General features: G+C 37.6%; 1 protein-coding gene across 1 annotated transcript in view; it reads left to right on the top strand.

The window, feature by feature from the left end:
* Positions 1-10,203, top strand: part of LOC131975704 (CREB-regulated transcription coactivator 2) — a gene marked incomplete at its 5' end in the record, with an annotated part of 29,986 nt that extends 19,783 nt beyond the window's left edge. Inside the window, 6 exons of the mRNA XM_059338442.1 lie at positions 2,899-3,341; positions 4,705-5,022; positions 5,779-5,958; positions 7,070-7,141; positions 7,567-7,771; positions 8,753-10,203. Of these exons, the coding sequence (XP_059194425.1) occupies positions 2,899-3,341; positions 4,705-5,022; positions 5,779-5,958; positions 7,070-7,141; positions 7,567-7,771; positions 8,753-8,943 (1,409 nt within the window). The remainder of the gene's footprint in view (positions 1-2,898; positions 3,342-4,704; positions 5,023-5,778; positions 5,959-7,069; positions 7,142-7,566; positions 7,772-8,752) is intronic.
* Between the last annotated feature and the right edge of the window lie 6,296 nt (positions 10,204-16,499).

The raw sequence follows: 16,499 nt of genomic DNA, 5'->3' as shown, positions 1-16,499 counted from the left end.
GGCATAAATTGATAAAATGTGACATTAATTAATACTTCTGTTTTAGGTTGCTTCCTACTTTGATTACCTCTGCATTAATTCCGCTATTTAAGTACTTTCATATTTAATTTAGCTTTTTATTTATTTACTTTTATTAAATATTTATATATTAATTTATTTAAAAAAACGATGAAAAGCATGCATAATGAAGAAGAAATGTATAAATAAAATAATACAGAAATAAATAAACAAGTATGGGGAAATAAATACAGGGGAGATGCAAAGGTGAAATAAAACCGGAAATAAATAAATGTATTTAAAAAAAATTAAAATTTAAAAAAATTAAATAAAAATGATTAAAAGTAATAAAAAGTAATAAAAGAATAAAATAAATTAAATGAGAAAGTAATAAGGAAGGAAATTAAAACAAAAATCTGAATTTTTGTCCATTATTTAATGCCTAGATTTATTTTTAATCTTATTTTTAGCACATTTAATGCCATAATATTTTCTGTATGTTTTTATATATCTATATATGTGTTTCAGTGTTTGAGTGGATCAGAGAGTCGTGAGTCATGTGAAAGTGAGCAGAGGAAGTCTGTGGGTGACAGAGATGAGATTAAAGCAGGGGATGTACGAGGCCCAGCTCTAAATTTAGCCTCTCAGAGGCGACCGAGGGGTTTTTTTGTGGGCGGAAGTGAAGTCGGAAAATGTCTCCGTATCTCACCGTTAGTTTGGTGACCGCGGCAGGAAGCTGCTGTCAGCTCGACCTCCGACCCCGAGGCCCGATCCTCGCCACGCCGGTAAAAACCAGGCGTAAAACCAGACGGACGCAGTCTCACCTGGAGCCCCGAGACGAACGCTTCACTTTGTTACTTCAGAGTTAAACTTGTCGTGTTGTTATGGATCATAAAGATATACAGAGCTTAAAAAAACTTATCAGAACACATGTCAGAAAAACTAGAAAAACACTGTGACATAGCTGTAAATAAATAGATAAATACATACATAAAAAGTGAATAAATACATAAATAAATACAAAAAATACATGTTAACTTAATTTTTTTTTTTTTTTTTACATGTAATACACTTAAAAAACAAATATTTCTGTATTTATTTATTCATTTATTTCTAAGTTTTCATTTATTTATTTAGTCATTTCCACATTTATTTTGACATTTCCACATTTATTTATTCATTTCTACATTTATTCACTTTTTTGTGAATTATATAATTATTCCTACATTTATATATTGATTTCTACATTTATTCACTTGTTTTATGAATGAATACATTTATTCCCACATTTAGTTATTTATTTCTACATTTATATATATATATATTTTTTTTTACATTTATTCACTTTTTTATGAATTTATATAGTTATTCCTACATTTACTTATTTATTTCTATATTTATTAATTTCTATATTTATTTATTTATTCCTACATTTATTTATTTATTTCTACATTTATTCACCTTTTTATGAATTTATATATATATTCCTACATTTAGTTATTTATTTCTACATTTTTATATATATATATATATTTTTTTTTTTTTTACATTCACTTTTTTATGAATTTATATAATTATTCCTACATTTATATATTTATTTTCTACATTCACTTTTTTTTATGAATGTATATAACTATTGTTACATTTAGTCATTTATTTCTACCTTTATTCATTTATATATTGATTTATTTATTTATTTCTACATTTATTTACATATCTATTCCTACATGTATTTATTTATTTCTACATTTATTCACCTTTTTATGAATTTTTAAATTCATTCCTTCATTTAGTTATTTATTTGAAGAGGAAGAGGAGGAGGAGGAGGAGTGTTTGGGGAGGGAGCTGGTGTTTTCTCCTGCTGAGATCTCCTGGGGAGCAGCTGGTTCCCTGAACGTCTGAAGCCTCAGAGAGAGAGAAAACATTCACATCAACACTTTATCTCCACAACACAACAACATTCATTTTCATTTACATAATCAGTAATGTTTCTGTTTTCACATTGTGACATTAATCATAGTTGAAACATTATGGTGAATGACACTGAGAGCTCCTCCTCCTGCTCCTGCTCCTCCTCCTCCTCCTTTCACCTTCTTTAATGCTGTTTTTCCTGTCAAATATCATTGTAAACTGAATATATTTACACTTTACGTCGACACTTTGGACCTTTTTATAATGGGACATTTCAGGTTATATTCTGGTATTTTACATATAAAACCTTCAGAAAAATCTAAAACATTAAATATAAATTAACCCTCTGAACCCCAAAGCCTGCCAGTGTTTTTTCTTTTAAAAATAAATCTCCAAAACAACATAATTTATAGTAGCCAGCTTATGTAAAAACATAAATATCACCAGATTTCCAAACTTCCAAAAGGTCTTTGATCAAATCATGTGAGACAAATGCTTCCACCAGGAACATGAATAATAAAAATCACTTCATTTCACGTCGAATATTTGAAATGTGTGGCTATTTTCAGACACTAAACTTGAAATGAAAATAGTTTTCATCCTCACATTCATTCAGAAATGTTATTGAGTAGGATAAAACCCTTGAGGGGTATCCTCTCGTTTTCGAGGGGGGTCCTAAAGTACATTACAGAACAAAACACTCAACAATTTACAGAAATACAACAACAAAGACAACAGGCATCAACACAAACAGAAAAAATGAGCACAAGAATGAACACAACCTCTCAATGGTCTCAAGTTGGTCATAACATTAGCCTAGTAGAACTGAAAGAAAGTAACATAATATTATTGTAAATTGAAATTGCAGTGTTACAAAAAAACACACATTACACAAGAACTGAGCCAGAATGTGTTTCCTGTGTTCTTGAACTATTTATTGGTTTCTGTTTTTTCTCTGACGGTGACAGAAGTGTTGTTTCTCCTCCTCAGGACTCCTGGCGTCCCTACAGAGCACGCTCAGTAACCCCTCCCTGCAGTCATCGCTAAGCAACCCCAACATCCAGTCGTCGCTCAGCAGCCACTCCTTCTCCAACTCCCTGAGCTCCGCCTCCCTGCACTCGTCGCTCAGCAACCCGTCGCTGCAGTCCTCCCTCAGCTCCTCCCCCTCCCTCAGCAGCCAATCGCTGCACTCCTCCCTCAGTAACTCCTCCCTCCAGTCGGTGTCCAGTGGTAACCCCGGCTACAGCGCCGGCTCCTGCACCTCCTCCTACTCGCCGCTGCTGGCCGGGCAGGGCCAGACGGCGCTCAGCACGTCGCCGCGGCGACGGGCGCAGCTCTCCCCGCTCATCCTGCCCATGGGGGGCGAGTCCCGGAGGCACCACTCCAAACAGTTCTCCCCCACCATCTCCCCCACCCTCTCCTCCATCACACAGGTAACAACACACATCAACCCAGACTTCTGAATGAAAATGTGTTCGATGTTTCCCCACGAGGCTCCTCTTTACAGACATGCCCACTTTATGCTGATCACAGACAAAAAAACACATTTTTTCCTCATGCATTATTCTGTCTTATTGTGTGTGAGTCTTTGTGCGTCCTGGGGTCCCTCAACAGTCTGTGAGCTGCATAAATGGGGTCTGAGTGTAAAGCTGAGACTCTTGTGTGATGATGTTCGTCCCCGTAGTAGCGTTTCACTGCTGTGAGCATTTTTTGATCCAGGATAATCACTTCTATGGGAAACCACAAGTCTCCTCTTTATAGTCATGCCCGCTTTACACTAACCTCATGCATTTTGAGACAGAAACAATGCGGGTTTTCTTGTGCATTTAAATGTGCCCTATTGTATATCCGAATAAATATGTGCATCCTGGGGTCCCTAAACAGTCTGTGAGCTGCATAAATGGGGTCTGAGTGTAAAGCTGAGACTCTTGACCTCTGACCTCAAGATATCTAAATATAAATGTGTTCTATTTGTACCCACAAGTCTCCTCTTTAAAGACATGCCCACTTATGCAAATCAAATGTAGTTTGCGGTAGAAATCATACAGGTTTTCTCATGAAGATAGCGAGAAAATGACATGCGGAGTTCCGCAGGGCTCCATTCTGGGTCCTCTAATTCATTGGTACCAACCACAATAACGTTCCAGGAGAAAGGCAGTAAATGTGTTATTGTGTCCTCTTGTGTGTGAGTCTTTGTGCATCCTGGGGTCCTAAACAGTCTGTGAGCTGCATAAATGGGGTCTGAGTGTAAAGCTGAGACTCTTGTGGACTCATTGGCCCTCATTTATCAAGCGAGCGTAGAAACGAGCGCAGATCTGAGTGTATATTTCGTCTTACAACAGGGTAATTTCACATTATAACGTTATAGCTGTGTCCAGACGTGTGCATCACTTTTAAGTGTCCTCTGTTGTGTTGTGGTCTCTGCAGCGTTTTCTAAATGCTGCTCTTGTGTTGTCAAATTAATGAAGATGTTTTCTCAGTTTGCTTGTGTTTTTCCGTATTTGCATGTGTTTAAACTTGCCCCTGAAATGACAATATTCCAGGCCTGACAGACAGAAAGACAAACTAAGAAAGAACATTTTCACAGTCTGATATTTTGTCTGGTAGCAGTAGTTCTACTAATGCATCAGACTTCATCTTGATTGTTTTTGAGGGATTTAGGGAGCTCCAGAGATTAAGTGTGAATCCTCCTTCACATTTCATGTTTGTAGCTGAAGAATCCTGCTAACTGCTAACATCCTACCCCGCCCCTCTCCTCCTCCTCCTCCTCCTCCTGCTCCTCCTCCTCTCTAACAGGGCGTCCCTCTGGACACCAGTAAGCTGCCCCTGGACCAGAGACTCCCCCCGTACCCCCTCAGCCAGTCCCACCAGCACCAGCCCGGCTCCCACCAGCCCCACCCCGGCCTGCAGGGCTCCCAGCCCGGCCAGCAGCCCCCCCAGATGAGCCAGCAGCACCTCCACCAGCAGCTGCACCGCCTCCAGCAGCAGCAGCAGCAGCAGCAGCAGCAACAGCAGCAGCAGCAGCAACAACAGCAGCAGCAGCAGCAGCAGCAGCTCCACCTGCAGAACCTCCGCAACTCACACAACCAGCACATGCAGCAGCACTTTGCATTGGTAGGTCGCTGCAGAGGAGATTAACGAGTGTTAACGGGGTATTAACGAGTGTTAACAAGTATAAACAAGTAATAACAAGGTATTAACAGGGTGTTAACAAGTGTTAACGAGTATTAATGAGTGTTAACAAGTATTAACAAGTGTTAACGAGTATTAACGGGTGTTAATGAGTATTAACGGGTGTTAACGAGTATTAACAGGCTATTAACAGGGTATTAACAAGTGTTAACGAGTATTAACAGGGTATTAACAGGGTATTAACAAGTGTTAACGAGTATTAACGGGTGTTAACGAGTATTAACAGATGTTAACGAGTATTAACGGCTGTTAACAAGTATTAACAGGTATTAACGAGTATTAACAGCTGTTAACGAGTATTAACAGGTGTTAACGAGTATTAACAGGGTATTAACGAGTGTTAACGAGTATTAATGAGTGTTAACGAGGTCCAAGCCGACTCAGTGGAGCCGGTTGGACTGATGATGATGATGATGAGTTGGATGAAGCAGATTTACTTTGAAGTTTGATTCAAAATGTAGAGAGAAAGCTCCACCTAGTGGCTGAATGGTGTCACATGTGGTGAACTGGATTCTGGGACAAGGAGGTTTAAATATTTATATTCAGCTCAGAGTGTTAACAGTTTGTTTCTCCTCCTCCTCTCTCTCTCTCCCTCTCCCTCTCCTCCTCCTGCTGCTCCTCCTCCTCTCCCCCTCCCCTCCTCCTCCTCCTCCTCCTCCTGCTGCTTCTCCTCCCCAGAGGCCCATGGGGCAGCCGGTGACCTCCTCCCAGCTGATAAAGAACGAGCGTGTGATGGATCAGTGTGTGAGCTCGTCTCAGTGTCAGCAGGTGAAGCAGGAGGAGGAGCAGCAGGAGGAGCAGAACCGAGCTGGACTCCCTCAGCTGCAGCAGATCAGCCACAGCCTGGACCTCTACAACGTGAGTCACACACACACACACACACACACTAGGAGACACCAGGAGAAGCAGGAGAAGCAGGAGTAAATGTCAGATGACAGATATGATCGATCTGTTTTTGTTTTTGTAACGTTTGTCTGGAGGAACGTTCTAACTGTTTATTCTCTGAGAATAAGGACATTTCCCTCAGATTTATTTTTTAAGAGAATTGTCACCTGATTGTGACGATCAGTCAATCACATATCTCTCCTTCTCCTCCTTCTCCTCATTCTCCTCCTCCTCCCCTTCCTCCTCCTCCTCTTCTCTCTCTCCACCTCCTCCTCCTCTTCCTTCTCCTCCTTCTCCTCCTCCTCTTGCTCCTCCTCATACTGTGTCTCTCTCCTACTCTTCTTCATCCTCCTCTTCATCCTCCTCCTCTCTCTTTTCTTCCTCCTCCTCCTCCTCCTCTTCTTCTCTTTCCTCCTCCTCTTCCTCTCCTCCTCCTCCTCCTCTTCCTCTCTCTCCTCCTCTTCCTCTCTCTCCTCCTCTTCTTCCTCCTCTTCCTCTCTCTCTTCCTCCTCTCTCTTCTTCCTCCTCCTCCTCCTCCTCCTCTTCCTCTCTCTCCTCCTCCTCCTCCTCTCTCTTCTTCCTCCTCCTCTTCCTCCTCTCTCTTCCTCCTCCTCCTCCTCCTCTCTCTCTCCTCCTCCTCCTCCTCCTCTCCCTTCTTCCTCCTCCTCTTCCTCTCTCTCCTCCTCCTCTTCCTCCTCTCTCTTCTTCCTCCTCCTTTTCCTCTCTCTCCTCCTCCTCCTCTCTCTCTCCTCCTCTTCCTCCTCTCTCTCCTCCTCCTCCTCTCTCTCTCTCTCCTCCTCCTCCTCCTCCTCTCTGTTTTAAGAGAATTGTGACCTGAGATAAAAGGATAAATCATTAAAAATCAGTCGATCACGTTTTGTCCTGAACTTCCACAGCAGATTTCATGTGTTGCTTCATGAACCAAAGTGATAAAACCTTTATTGTTTGTTTTCTTTGAGCAGAAGTTCGATGGACTTTAATCTGTTTCAGTCTCTGACACAAACTGTTATCAGCAGAATCCTTTGCAGTGTTTTCAGTCAGTGATAAATGTTAAAGTGACTTTATTTTGCGTGTTTTTTCCCAGGATGCCTTGTTCAGCTCCCTGCTGGACGACCCGTACCTGAGCCTGCAGCTGACGGGGAAATCCAACCAGCAGGTAACCACCACGTGATGTCATCATAAACTGTGAATAACAAACAAATGGTCATTTTTAAATGTTCACGCTTCAGAGGAAGGCAGCTCCTTTTTCTTACGTTTTTGTACGGAAGACGGACGCTGCCAAAATAAAATAAAAATATTTTAAATAGGATAAAGATTAAAGTATAATTTCCCCGGATTAAAATAAATATAGTAAATGCATTGTAATTGAGAAAATTCTAAATTATTTGATATTTCTATTTTATAAAGTTCTTTATTGTGCAGTAAAACGTTCCTGTTTTTTTCTCTGATTTCCTGTTATTATATCAGATGTTTTTAGATTAATATTCCTGCTCCCTTACGTAACGCTGTTGGTTCTGTCTGTGAACTCTGTTGGTTCTGTCTGTGAACTCTGTTGGTTCTGTCTGTTCTGTGGTGCTCCAGTTCTCTGCGGAGCACCAGGCCGACTGTCTGTCCCTGAACCACGGCGGTCTGAGCTGCAGCACCACCGACAAGAACCAGTTCCCCTCCAACACCCGGGGCCACCTGGACCTGCAGGACCCCGGGGACCAGCAGCTCCTCAACAACCAGAACCAGAACTACGGCGGCGGGGACGGACGCCACAACGTGCCCAACATCATCCTCACCGGTCCGTTATCTTCCTCACGACCACCACACTAACACATGAGAGGCTCATTTAACAGGAAGGGAAGAAGAAATCTGATTCAAATTAATATATTAATGAACGCAGGAACACTGTGGTGGCAAAAATACATCTGAGAAATTAATTAAAGGAAAATACCTTTTAAAGAAAGGAAATTATGGCCCGAGCAGAGTGACCTGACAATTATTTGTTTCTTACCAAGATAAAAACAACTTTAGATTTAGAAGTGTTAGATCATTTATCTTCTTTTAAGAGTAAATCTCTTATTTTAAGTGTTCAACATGTTTATTTCTAGATTTAACAATCTTAATTTTGGAAATCTTGTCAAGGTAAATTATCTGTCCATGCAGAAAGATCATTTCCCTCAGATTTACTGTTTTATCTTGTTTTTAGACTAAACACCTTTTTTGCAGTGTGGGGAGGTCATTTTATGCCTATTTTTGGTCATTTTGTGTATTTTTCTGTAATTTTATGACAGATTTTTGTCATTTTGTGTAATTTAGATTTAGAAGTGTTTGATAATTTATCTTGTTTTAAGAGTTAATTTCTTATTTTAAGTGTTCAACATGCTTATTTCTAGATTTAATAATCTTAATTTAGGAAATCTTGTCAAGGTAAATTATCTGTTCATGCAGCAAGATCATTTCCCTCAGATTTACTGTTTGATCTGGTTTTTAGACCTTTTTATCAGTGTGGTTGTAACGTGGCCTAGAGGTTAGGAATCGGGCTTGTAATGGGAGAGTCGCCGGTTTGAATCCCGGTACTGACAGGTCTAGGACTGAAGTGCCCTTGAGCAAGGCACCTAACCCCCCCACACAGCTCCCCGGGCGCAGTAATGTGCTGCCCACTGCTCCTTGCATGGTGTGTTCACTTGTGTGTAAAAAAGGATAAAGGGTTAAATGCAGAGGTTGAATTTCCCGATTGTGGGATTAATAAATCTTCTTCTTCTTCTTCTTCCTCCTGCAGGCGACTCCCCCCCCGGCCTGTCTAAAGAGATCGCCAGCGCCCTGTCCCACGTCCCCGGCTTCGAGATGGACCCCTTCTCCCTGGACGACCCGCTGCGGATGGACCCGCTGGCTCTGGACATGCTGGACGGGGACCTGATGCTGGCCGACCCGGCCGTGGAGGACTCCTTCCGATCGGACCGGCTGAAGTGACCCCCCCCCCCCCCCCCCCCCGCATGCCCTCCGCGCTCCGGGAGCCGGTTGGAACCGGCGCCGAGGACACGGCCAGCCGGAGAGAGGGCCGGGGTCGGCGCCGCGTGGCCGCCCGCCGCGCCCCCCAGCAGGACGGTCTGCAGCGCGAGGTTTGGACTCAACCTCCCGGAGAGTCTGGACGCCTCGGTGAGAGGAGATTAGTGTCCGAACTGAAGCGGGGGAGTTCTCCGTCCAACGCACTTCACTGAAAAACGCTCTCGCTTCAACACGCTCGTCCAGAAGACGCTTCTCTCTCTCTCTCTCTCTCTCTCTCTCTCTCTCTCTCTCTCTCTCTCTCTCTCTCTCTCTCTCTCTGTCGGCATTAGCTTGTTCCAGTCTTATCTGCATGTCCATGAAAATGCACTTGCGTCAATGCAAACACGCAGGAAACAAGGCGCTCGGCTTTATGTAAAGAAACCGTCTGTAAAAACCAGCAACGCTTCGGAGGAAAAGAGTTATTATGCACCCCCCCCCCTCACGCCCCTCGCCCTCCCCCTCGACCCCGTTAGTTCAGGATTAACCTCCTTTTCTGCTTCTTCAGCCACGTTGACAGGAACTCAGCCATGACTTAGAGCTCTCTATATTTGTAAAAGTTCTCCTCCGACCAAACTGATCAAAGCTGAACGTATCTGAGAGGTTCAGGACCTGCTGCTGCTTTAGGTGATCTGTGATCACGTCAGGACGCAATCAATCAATCAATCAATCAATCAATCAAATCAAAATTACTTTATTCCTCTGGCAGCTGAGAAGTTGTTGAGCTGTCAATCATCTGCAGACAGACGATTGAAACGTCCAGATTTATTTGATCAACAAGTCAAAGAAACTGTGATGAGTCGATTCATGTCTGATGCTTTTTTTTTTTATTATCAGTTTTGGTGATTTGGGTGATAAAAACGTGCAGAAATGATCGAAAACAAACTAAATTTGACCTCCAAGATGTTTTTAAAGACATCGTGAGATGATATTCAATATTTAAGAGGTTTATTGTCTCTTGTACAATCATGAAATCATTTTACTGGCATCAGAACCCAGTCAATATAGAGAGACCTTGATTAATAAATGATAAAATAATATGACAACAATATATGGGAAGTAATAAATACCCTTTAAATAAAAATAATTAATAATAAATATAAGAGACTTATAAAAAATAATTTAATTAAATTGAAAATTGTATTTTTTAAAAATCTGTAAAAAGAAAAACTGTAAATGGTAAATAAATAAAAACAAAATATAAAACACTATTTTAAAATGTAATAAAATATATATTTTGTTATTTATTATATTTTTTATGAAGAAGAAGAAGAAAAATAACTTTTTTCTTCACAATATAATATATTTTTTATATATATTTAATTTTTCTTGTTTGTTTGTTTGGAAAGTAGATAGGTTCAAAATTTCAGTTCAAAAAGTTTTATTCAACATGGTGTAAACCTGCTGCACGTTGAAATATATTTATGAATTGCTCCACGTCAAGATAAAATATATATATATATATATCTGTTACAATAAATTAAGTTTATTTTTACACTTACGTAATGACACTTTGGTGGCTCAAAAATCAGATTTTTAGTCACAAGTCGAGTTGAACTTTTTCTACCTGAATCACCAAAACTGATTGTTAACTTCTTGCATCATATTTGATTGTCTGACACTTTTATCGTAAGCCACGAACATCTGCAGCGTCCAGCGGATCAAAAAGAATAAAATCAGCGTCCGAACTGATCACAGATCATCAGATCATGTTTTAGTTTCTCCGTTTCTCAGTTTTTAGAGTCTCAACGTGTTTCACAGAGCGGCAGCCGATAAAATAAAAATAACAGAGACGAAGTGAAGAAAAACTTAATTATGCTTGAAATTAAGCATCTCTCTCTCTCTCTCTCTCTCTTGTTCGCGCTCTCTCTCGTGCTCTCTCTTTTAGGGTTAGGGTTACGGAGAGAGCCTCTCTTTCACTTGTGATATCTCTCTCGCTCTCTCACTCTCTTGCCTCTCACTCTCGCTTTCTCACGCTCTGGCTCAATATCTCTCTCGCTCTCTCTCTCTTGCTCGCGCTCTCTCTCTCGCTCTCTCTTTTAGGATTAGGGTTAGGGAGAGAGCCTCTCCTCCACTTGTAATCTCGCTCTCTCTCTCTCTCTCTCGCTCTCGCTCTCTCTCAGCATCTTGTTTCAGTCTCGTCCACATTCCCTCGAACGGAGAAAACATTTGTTTGTCATCAGAGAAAAACGCTCGGCTGCATTTTTAGTAGAAAAATATGCATTTAAATGATGAAACTGAATGTGAGTGTGAATGAGGCGGCAGCAGGCGGGACGAAGAAATCACATGCAGGCTTCTCTCAAAATCTGAAAGTGTGTGTGTGTGTGTGTGTGTGTGTGTGTGTGTGTGTGTGTGTGTGTGTGTGTGTGTGTGTGTGTGTGTGTGCGCTTCAGCTTTATTGTCCTTCAGGTCGAGTTCTTAAAGGGCAATTCCACCAATATTTACCTTCATATTTCATCTGTTGTTACAAAAGAAATTTCCCCAAAAACACAAAAGTGCCAAAATCTCAAAATTATTTTAATGAAGGGCTGCAACTAACAGTTATTGTTATTATCACCTGATCTGCCAGTTATTTTCTATATTTATTGATCGTTGTTTTGTCTAAAAAATAAAAAAAAAAGAAGAAAGAAAATACAGAAAAATGTCTGTTTTTAGTTTTGAATAGAAGTGAATAATTTTGGGTTTTGGACTTTGAAGACGTAAATTTCGAGATGTAAAAAAAATGTCAGAAAACAGAAAAATGGACATTTTTTAAACTCGTCGGTTTCAACTAAAGATTATTTTCATTATCAATCATTCTGCAAATTATTTTCTCCCGATTAATCGCTTTGTCTATAAAATAGACACAGAAACAGAAAGAAAATGTCCATCCCACTATCTCAAAGTCCCAAAATAATATATTTAAATGTCTTAACAGATATTTAGATGAAATATCATATAAAAATCTTTGATTTTAAGATTTGAGATGCTTGAAACAGAATATTCTGACATTTTTTCAGGGAGTTGAGGGTGAAATCTTTAAATGTCTTGGGTTTTTTTTTTTGGTTTTTACCCCAAAAACCGCAAAGATATTCAGTTTAATATGATAAAAACAGAAAAAAACATTAAGTTAAAGCAGCTTTTTCTGCTTTAAAAACGACTGTCAGGGTTAATTAATGAATTGTTTGGTCTATAATGTGTCAGAAACTGATTTTTAAGTCCAAGGTGATGTCTTTAAATGTCTTATTGGTCCAAAACCCAAAGTTATTCCCACATTTTTCTGCATTATTTGTTGATTTCCTGACTGATCGATGGTTGATATCGATCAATAACTGCAGCGTTTCTCCTCCAAACAAACCATCAACTTTTGTCTCATCGTTTTCTACAAAAATGTCCCAGATGCAGTTTTTTTTTTTTCTGATTGGCGGGATTGCCCTTTAACCCCAGTCACTGTGATTGACAGCCCGTAGCCCCGCCCCCTCTCCCAGAGCAGCGTCTCATATTTTTATTATTATTATGAATATTAATATTATTCTGACTATAAAGAAGTTTTATTTTTTAATCCAAAGTGGTCTAAATCTGTATGTATATAATTCCTCAGATAATATCTTTTAATAAATAAATAAATACAGTATATTTACGACGAGAGAAGAAAAACAATCCGCTTGTACGAGTTTGAAGCCTGAAGTGAGTTTTTGAACAACAGCTTGTGAAATTAATCTGCATGTGTTTATGAAATGTCTCGTGTCCCGACCCGAACCTTCAAAATCCTGTTTTTAATCTCAATCTAAGGAAACAACCGTCCCTTTAATGAAAATTCTATATTTCAGTCATTAATCATAGAAAACTGGAAAACTGAAGCCAAATTTCTAAACTTCAAATTTTTCTATATTAAAAAATAATAATTTGTTTCGTTTGATTTAAAATGGAAAATTAATTTGCAAAAACAGAAAAAAATGATAATTTTAACAACAACAACAACAACAACATTATTTAGCAAAATAAATCCAATCTGTTTTTGCAAATGAACTTTTCAAAAAGCGGAAATCCGTCGTTTTTTATTTCTGAATTAACAGGATGAAAAGCAGAAAAAAATTCAGTTTATTATAGGAAATGTTCCGATGAAACACATTATATGAAAATGATTCAGATAAAACAAAGAAGAAAAGAGGTTTGTGTTTTTATATTTGAACAAATATTTTATATTTTATTTTAAATGTAACATTTAAATGTTTGATTTTTGGTTAAAATCTTTTAGAAAGCTGAATTCAGAAGTCCCGGTTTCTACTTTTCACTGGTGAAGAAGAAAGTAAAAGTTTGGAGAAAAAAAAGTTCTGGAGATGTTTTAGTTTCCAGTTGGTGCATTCAGTGATTTTAGAGGCCGTGAAGAGAGAGAGAAATGAACAATAATAATTAATGGCCCTGAAGATTAAAACTGAGAGAATAAACAAGTTTTCTCTCTTTTCTAAAGAACGATGTTGGAGACCAGAGACAAAACATTTGGTTCTTTTCTGCTCGTTATTCTCTCGATTCTTCATTTTGTCAATAGAGTCGATAAATTAATATGCCGTTAAATGTAACAGAAATAATGTAGAAATCGCTGTTGGCAAGTAAATAAAATTTACTTTTTATTGATACCTTTATTTATTTACTTTCCTATTTAATTTTGTCTTTTAAATAAACACTTTTTTATGTAAAATGTTTTTAGATGTATTATTATTATTATTATTATTATTTACATCATGAAATAGAAATACATCAATAAAATAATGTTTAAATAAATTAACATAACAAATAAATGCAAAAATGTATATATTTAATTAAATTAATTAAAGATACATTTAAACAGGAAAGTAAAGTGAATAAATATGGGATTTAATCCATGTGTAAATAATAAATTAAAATCATTGTAAATAAGAAATTTATCAAGAAAATAAAACAGAGATTAAGGAAAGTAAAAATATTTATTAGAATATAATTAATTAATTAATAATATATATAGATAAGTTTAAAAAATAAACAAAAATATCAACTCGTCCCATTTTATTAAATAACTAATACCTACATTTTGGTTAATTTAATGGCATATTAATTTCCTTATCAAGTCATTCATTTTTTTATTTTAGCAGCTATTATTACACTTTTTAAGTTTATCACCATTTATGACAAAGAAAATGATTCAATAATCACATTAAAGAATCAGGAAACCAGCAGAAAACAGACTAAAACCAGCAGGTTGTTACGGGGAGAGATGCCAGTAATTTATTTGTGAATCATTCGAGAGTTTCTGTGACTTCCAGCGTGTTTGGGTTCTTGTTTCCGTGTTGGTTGGTCACTAGAGGAGAAAGTTTAAGCTGAATTATTCTCTTCAGACTGCAGACGAGTCGAGGTGAGACTGTTTCTGGTCCCGTCGGCGCTGGCAGCCGGCCAGATCTCAGTCAGACACGAAACGTTTAAAATGTTGTTTTATCGGTGAAGCAGCAGGTGATTTTGAACGGAAACGTTCCAGTCAGGATGGGAACCGGTTCATCCGTTTGGGTTTTCGTTGGTTCAGTTGTTGAAGCACTGAAGCGTTTGATGTTGGTGGTCCAACAGATTTAGTTTAAAACGTTTATTTGCTCACAAATTACAATTTTAAAGTTGAAAAAACGGCAAAAAAAACAACAACCCCAAACTGTGTTTTAACAGATTTAGTGTTTATTTCTTCCCTTTTTTTGTGAAATTACATTCAATATATTTTAATTTTTTATCTGAAGAAGTCAGTCACGTCTTAAACAGCCCTGAAATCTTATTTTTCTCCTTTTTTTTAAACATGTTTTTTTTTTATTTATTCATGTTTAACAGAAGAGAAGATCCCCTGACATAAAACCTCAAAAAAAACAACAACAAAAAAAAAATATATATATATATACATTTTTTTTTAAAATAGACCGACAATTAAAAACACCTTTTCGAATTAAATTTGAGGTCATTTTTATGACCAACAGACACATTAAATATTGAATTTATTTATTTTGTTCATTTCTTACAGAACAGAATATTTGCTATCATTTGGCCACACTAAAATAAAATAAAATAAACAAGCAATAATTCTAATAATTCTAGATAAATATATACTTAAATTAAAATTTTAAAAAAATACGAGAGAAAAAAACTTTCAACAGTTTTCTTCAGGATCATTTTTTAGACCAACAGAAACAGATTTAGTTCTTTTCTCCATTTCTTCCCGTTTACTCATTTAAAAAAATGCTTTCAGTGTTTTTATTTCAAAGTATTTCAAGTAGAAACACTGCGGGATTGTTTTTTTTTCTTGTCTTATTTTTTTTTGCAGTGAAAAATATTTTTTAATTTAATTTTAAAGTTGTTTGTGTCCAAATAAACGTTTTAAAGAAAGTTTTCTCACAAGGTAAAAAAAGATGAGCAGCGAGGAAATAATCCGTTTGAGAGAGAAAAGTGTAAACATTTTCTGCTTTTTTAACTGTTAAACTTATTTTTAAGTGTTTTTCCCCGTTAACATAAACTGAAATTCAGTTTTATTTTTTTTTGCTTTTTGCTTTTTTTAAAAGCAAAATATATATTTTTTATAAGAACAGGCGTCACTCAGAAGGTCAAACATTCAGTCTTTAGGAAACGAAAACTATTTAAAGAAATCATCCAATAAATTCCCCATCTGTGTTTCCCTGTTTGTGACACTGTGTGTGCGTGTTTGTTTGTTTGTGTGTGTGTGTGTGTGTGTGTGTGTGTGTGTGTGTGTGTGTGTGTGTGTGTGTGTGTGTGTATGTGTGTGTGTGTGTGTGTTATGCAATAAACCTGTTGTGAGTTAACATGCAGTTCCAGACTCTGCCAGTAGGGGGAGCTGTTGACCAGCGATGTAGTGTGTGTGTATGTGAGACTAGGGATCAGTGAAAGGCCATATTTCATATTTTTTCACATTTTTTATTGATGTATGATATTAATTGCTCTCATATTATTATTATTATTATTATTAATGTTATGGTTAGTTTTTTATGTTTTTAGGCTCCGGAGAATAAAATGAGCGTTCTGCGTCTTTTTCTGCTTTGTATTTGAATAATAAAGTGACTTTTTGTTGTCTTCAGATTTTTATTTGAACCTTGTAATAAATAACCAGGGAATGTTGAGTGTGTTGTACATATGAACATGTTTTCAAACCCCAAGGTGCTTCTGCAGCTAACAGGAGAGATTTTTAAAGAGACTGTACCTTCACATTATTTTACAGAAAATAAACAAGTAAAACCTGAAACTGTCTGGTTCTGTTTGTACAATGTGAAGATGAAATAATATGTATATAGTGCAGAGCAGTGGAGGAAGTATTCACATCCTTTACTTCAGTAGAAGTACCAATACCACACAGTCAAAGTGCCAGCTGTAGTAAATATGAGAGTATATAAATATTGTACAGTATTGTGATCATACAGGCTATGTAGTAAATTATATATGAGGTTATTTTTCGTCTTTATTATGCTTTGAGAGCAAAACTATCAACA

This window comes from Centropristis striata, chromosome 8 (assembly GCF_030273125.1).
Source record: "Centropristis striata isolate RG_2023a ecotype Rhode Island chromosome 8, C.striata_1.0, whole genome shotgun sequence".
NCBI lineage: Eukaryota > Metazoa > Chordata > Actinopteri > Perciformes > Serranidae > Centropristis > Centropristis striata.
Note: the sequence above shows the minus strand (reverse complement) of the source record. Positions and strands in the feature narration are given on the sequence as shown.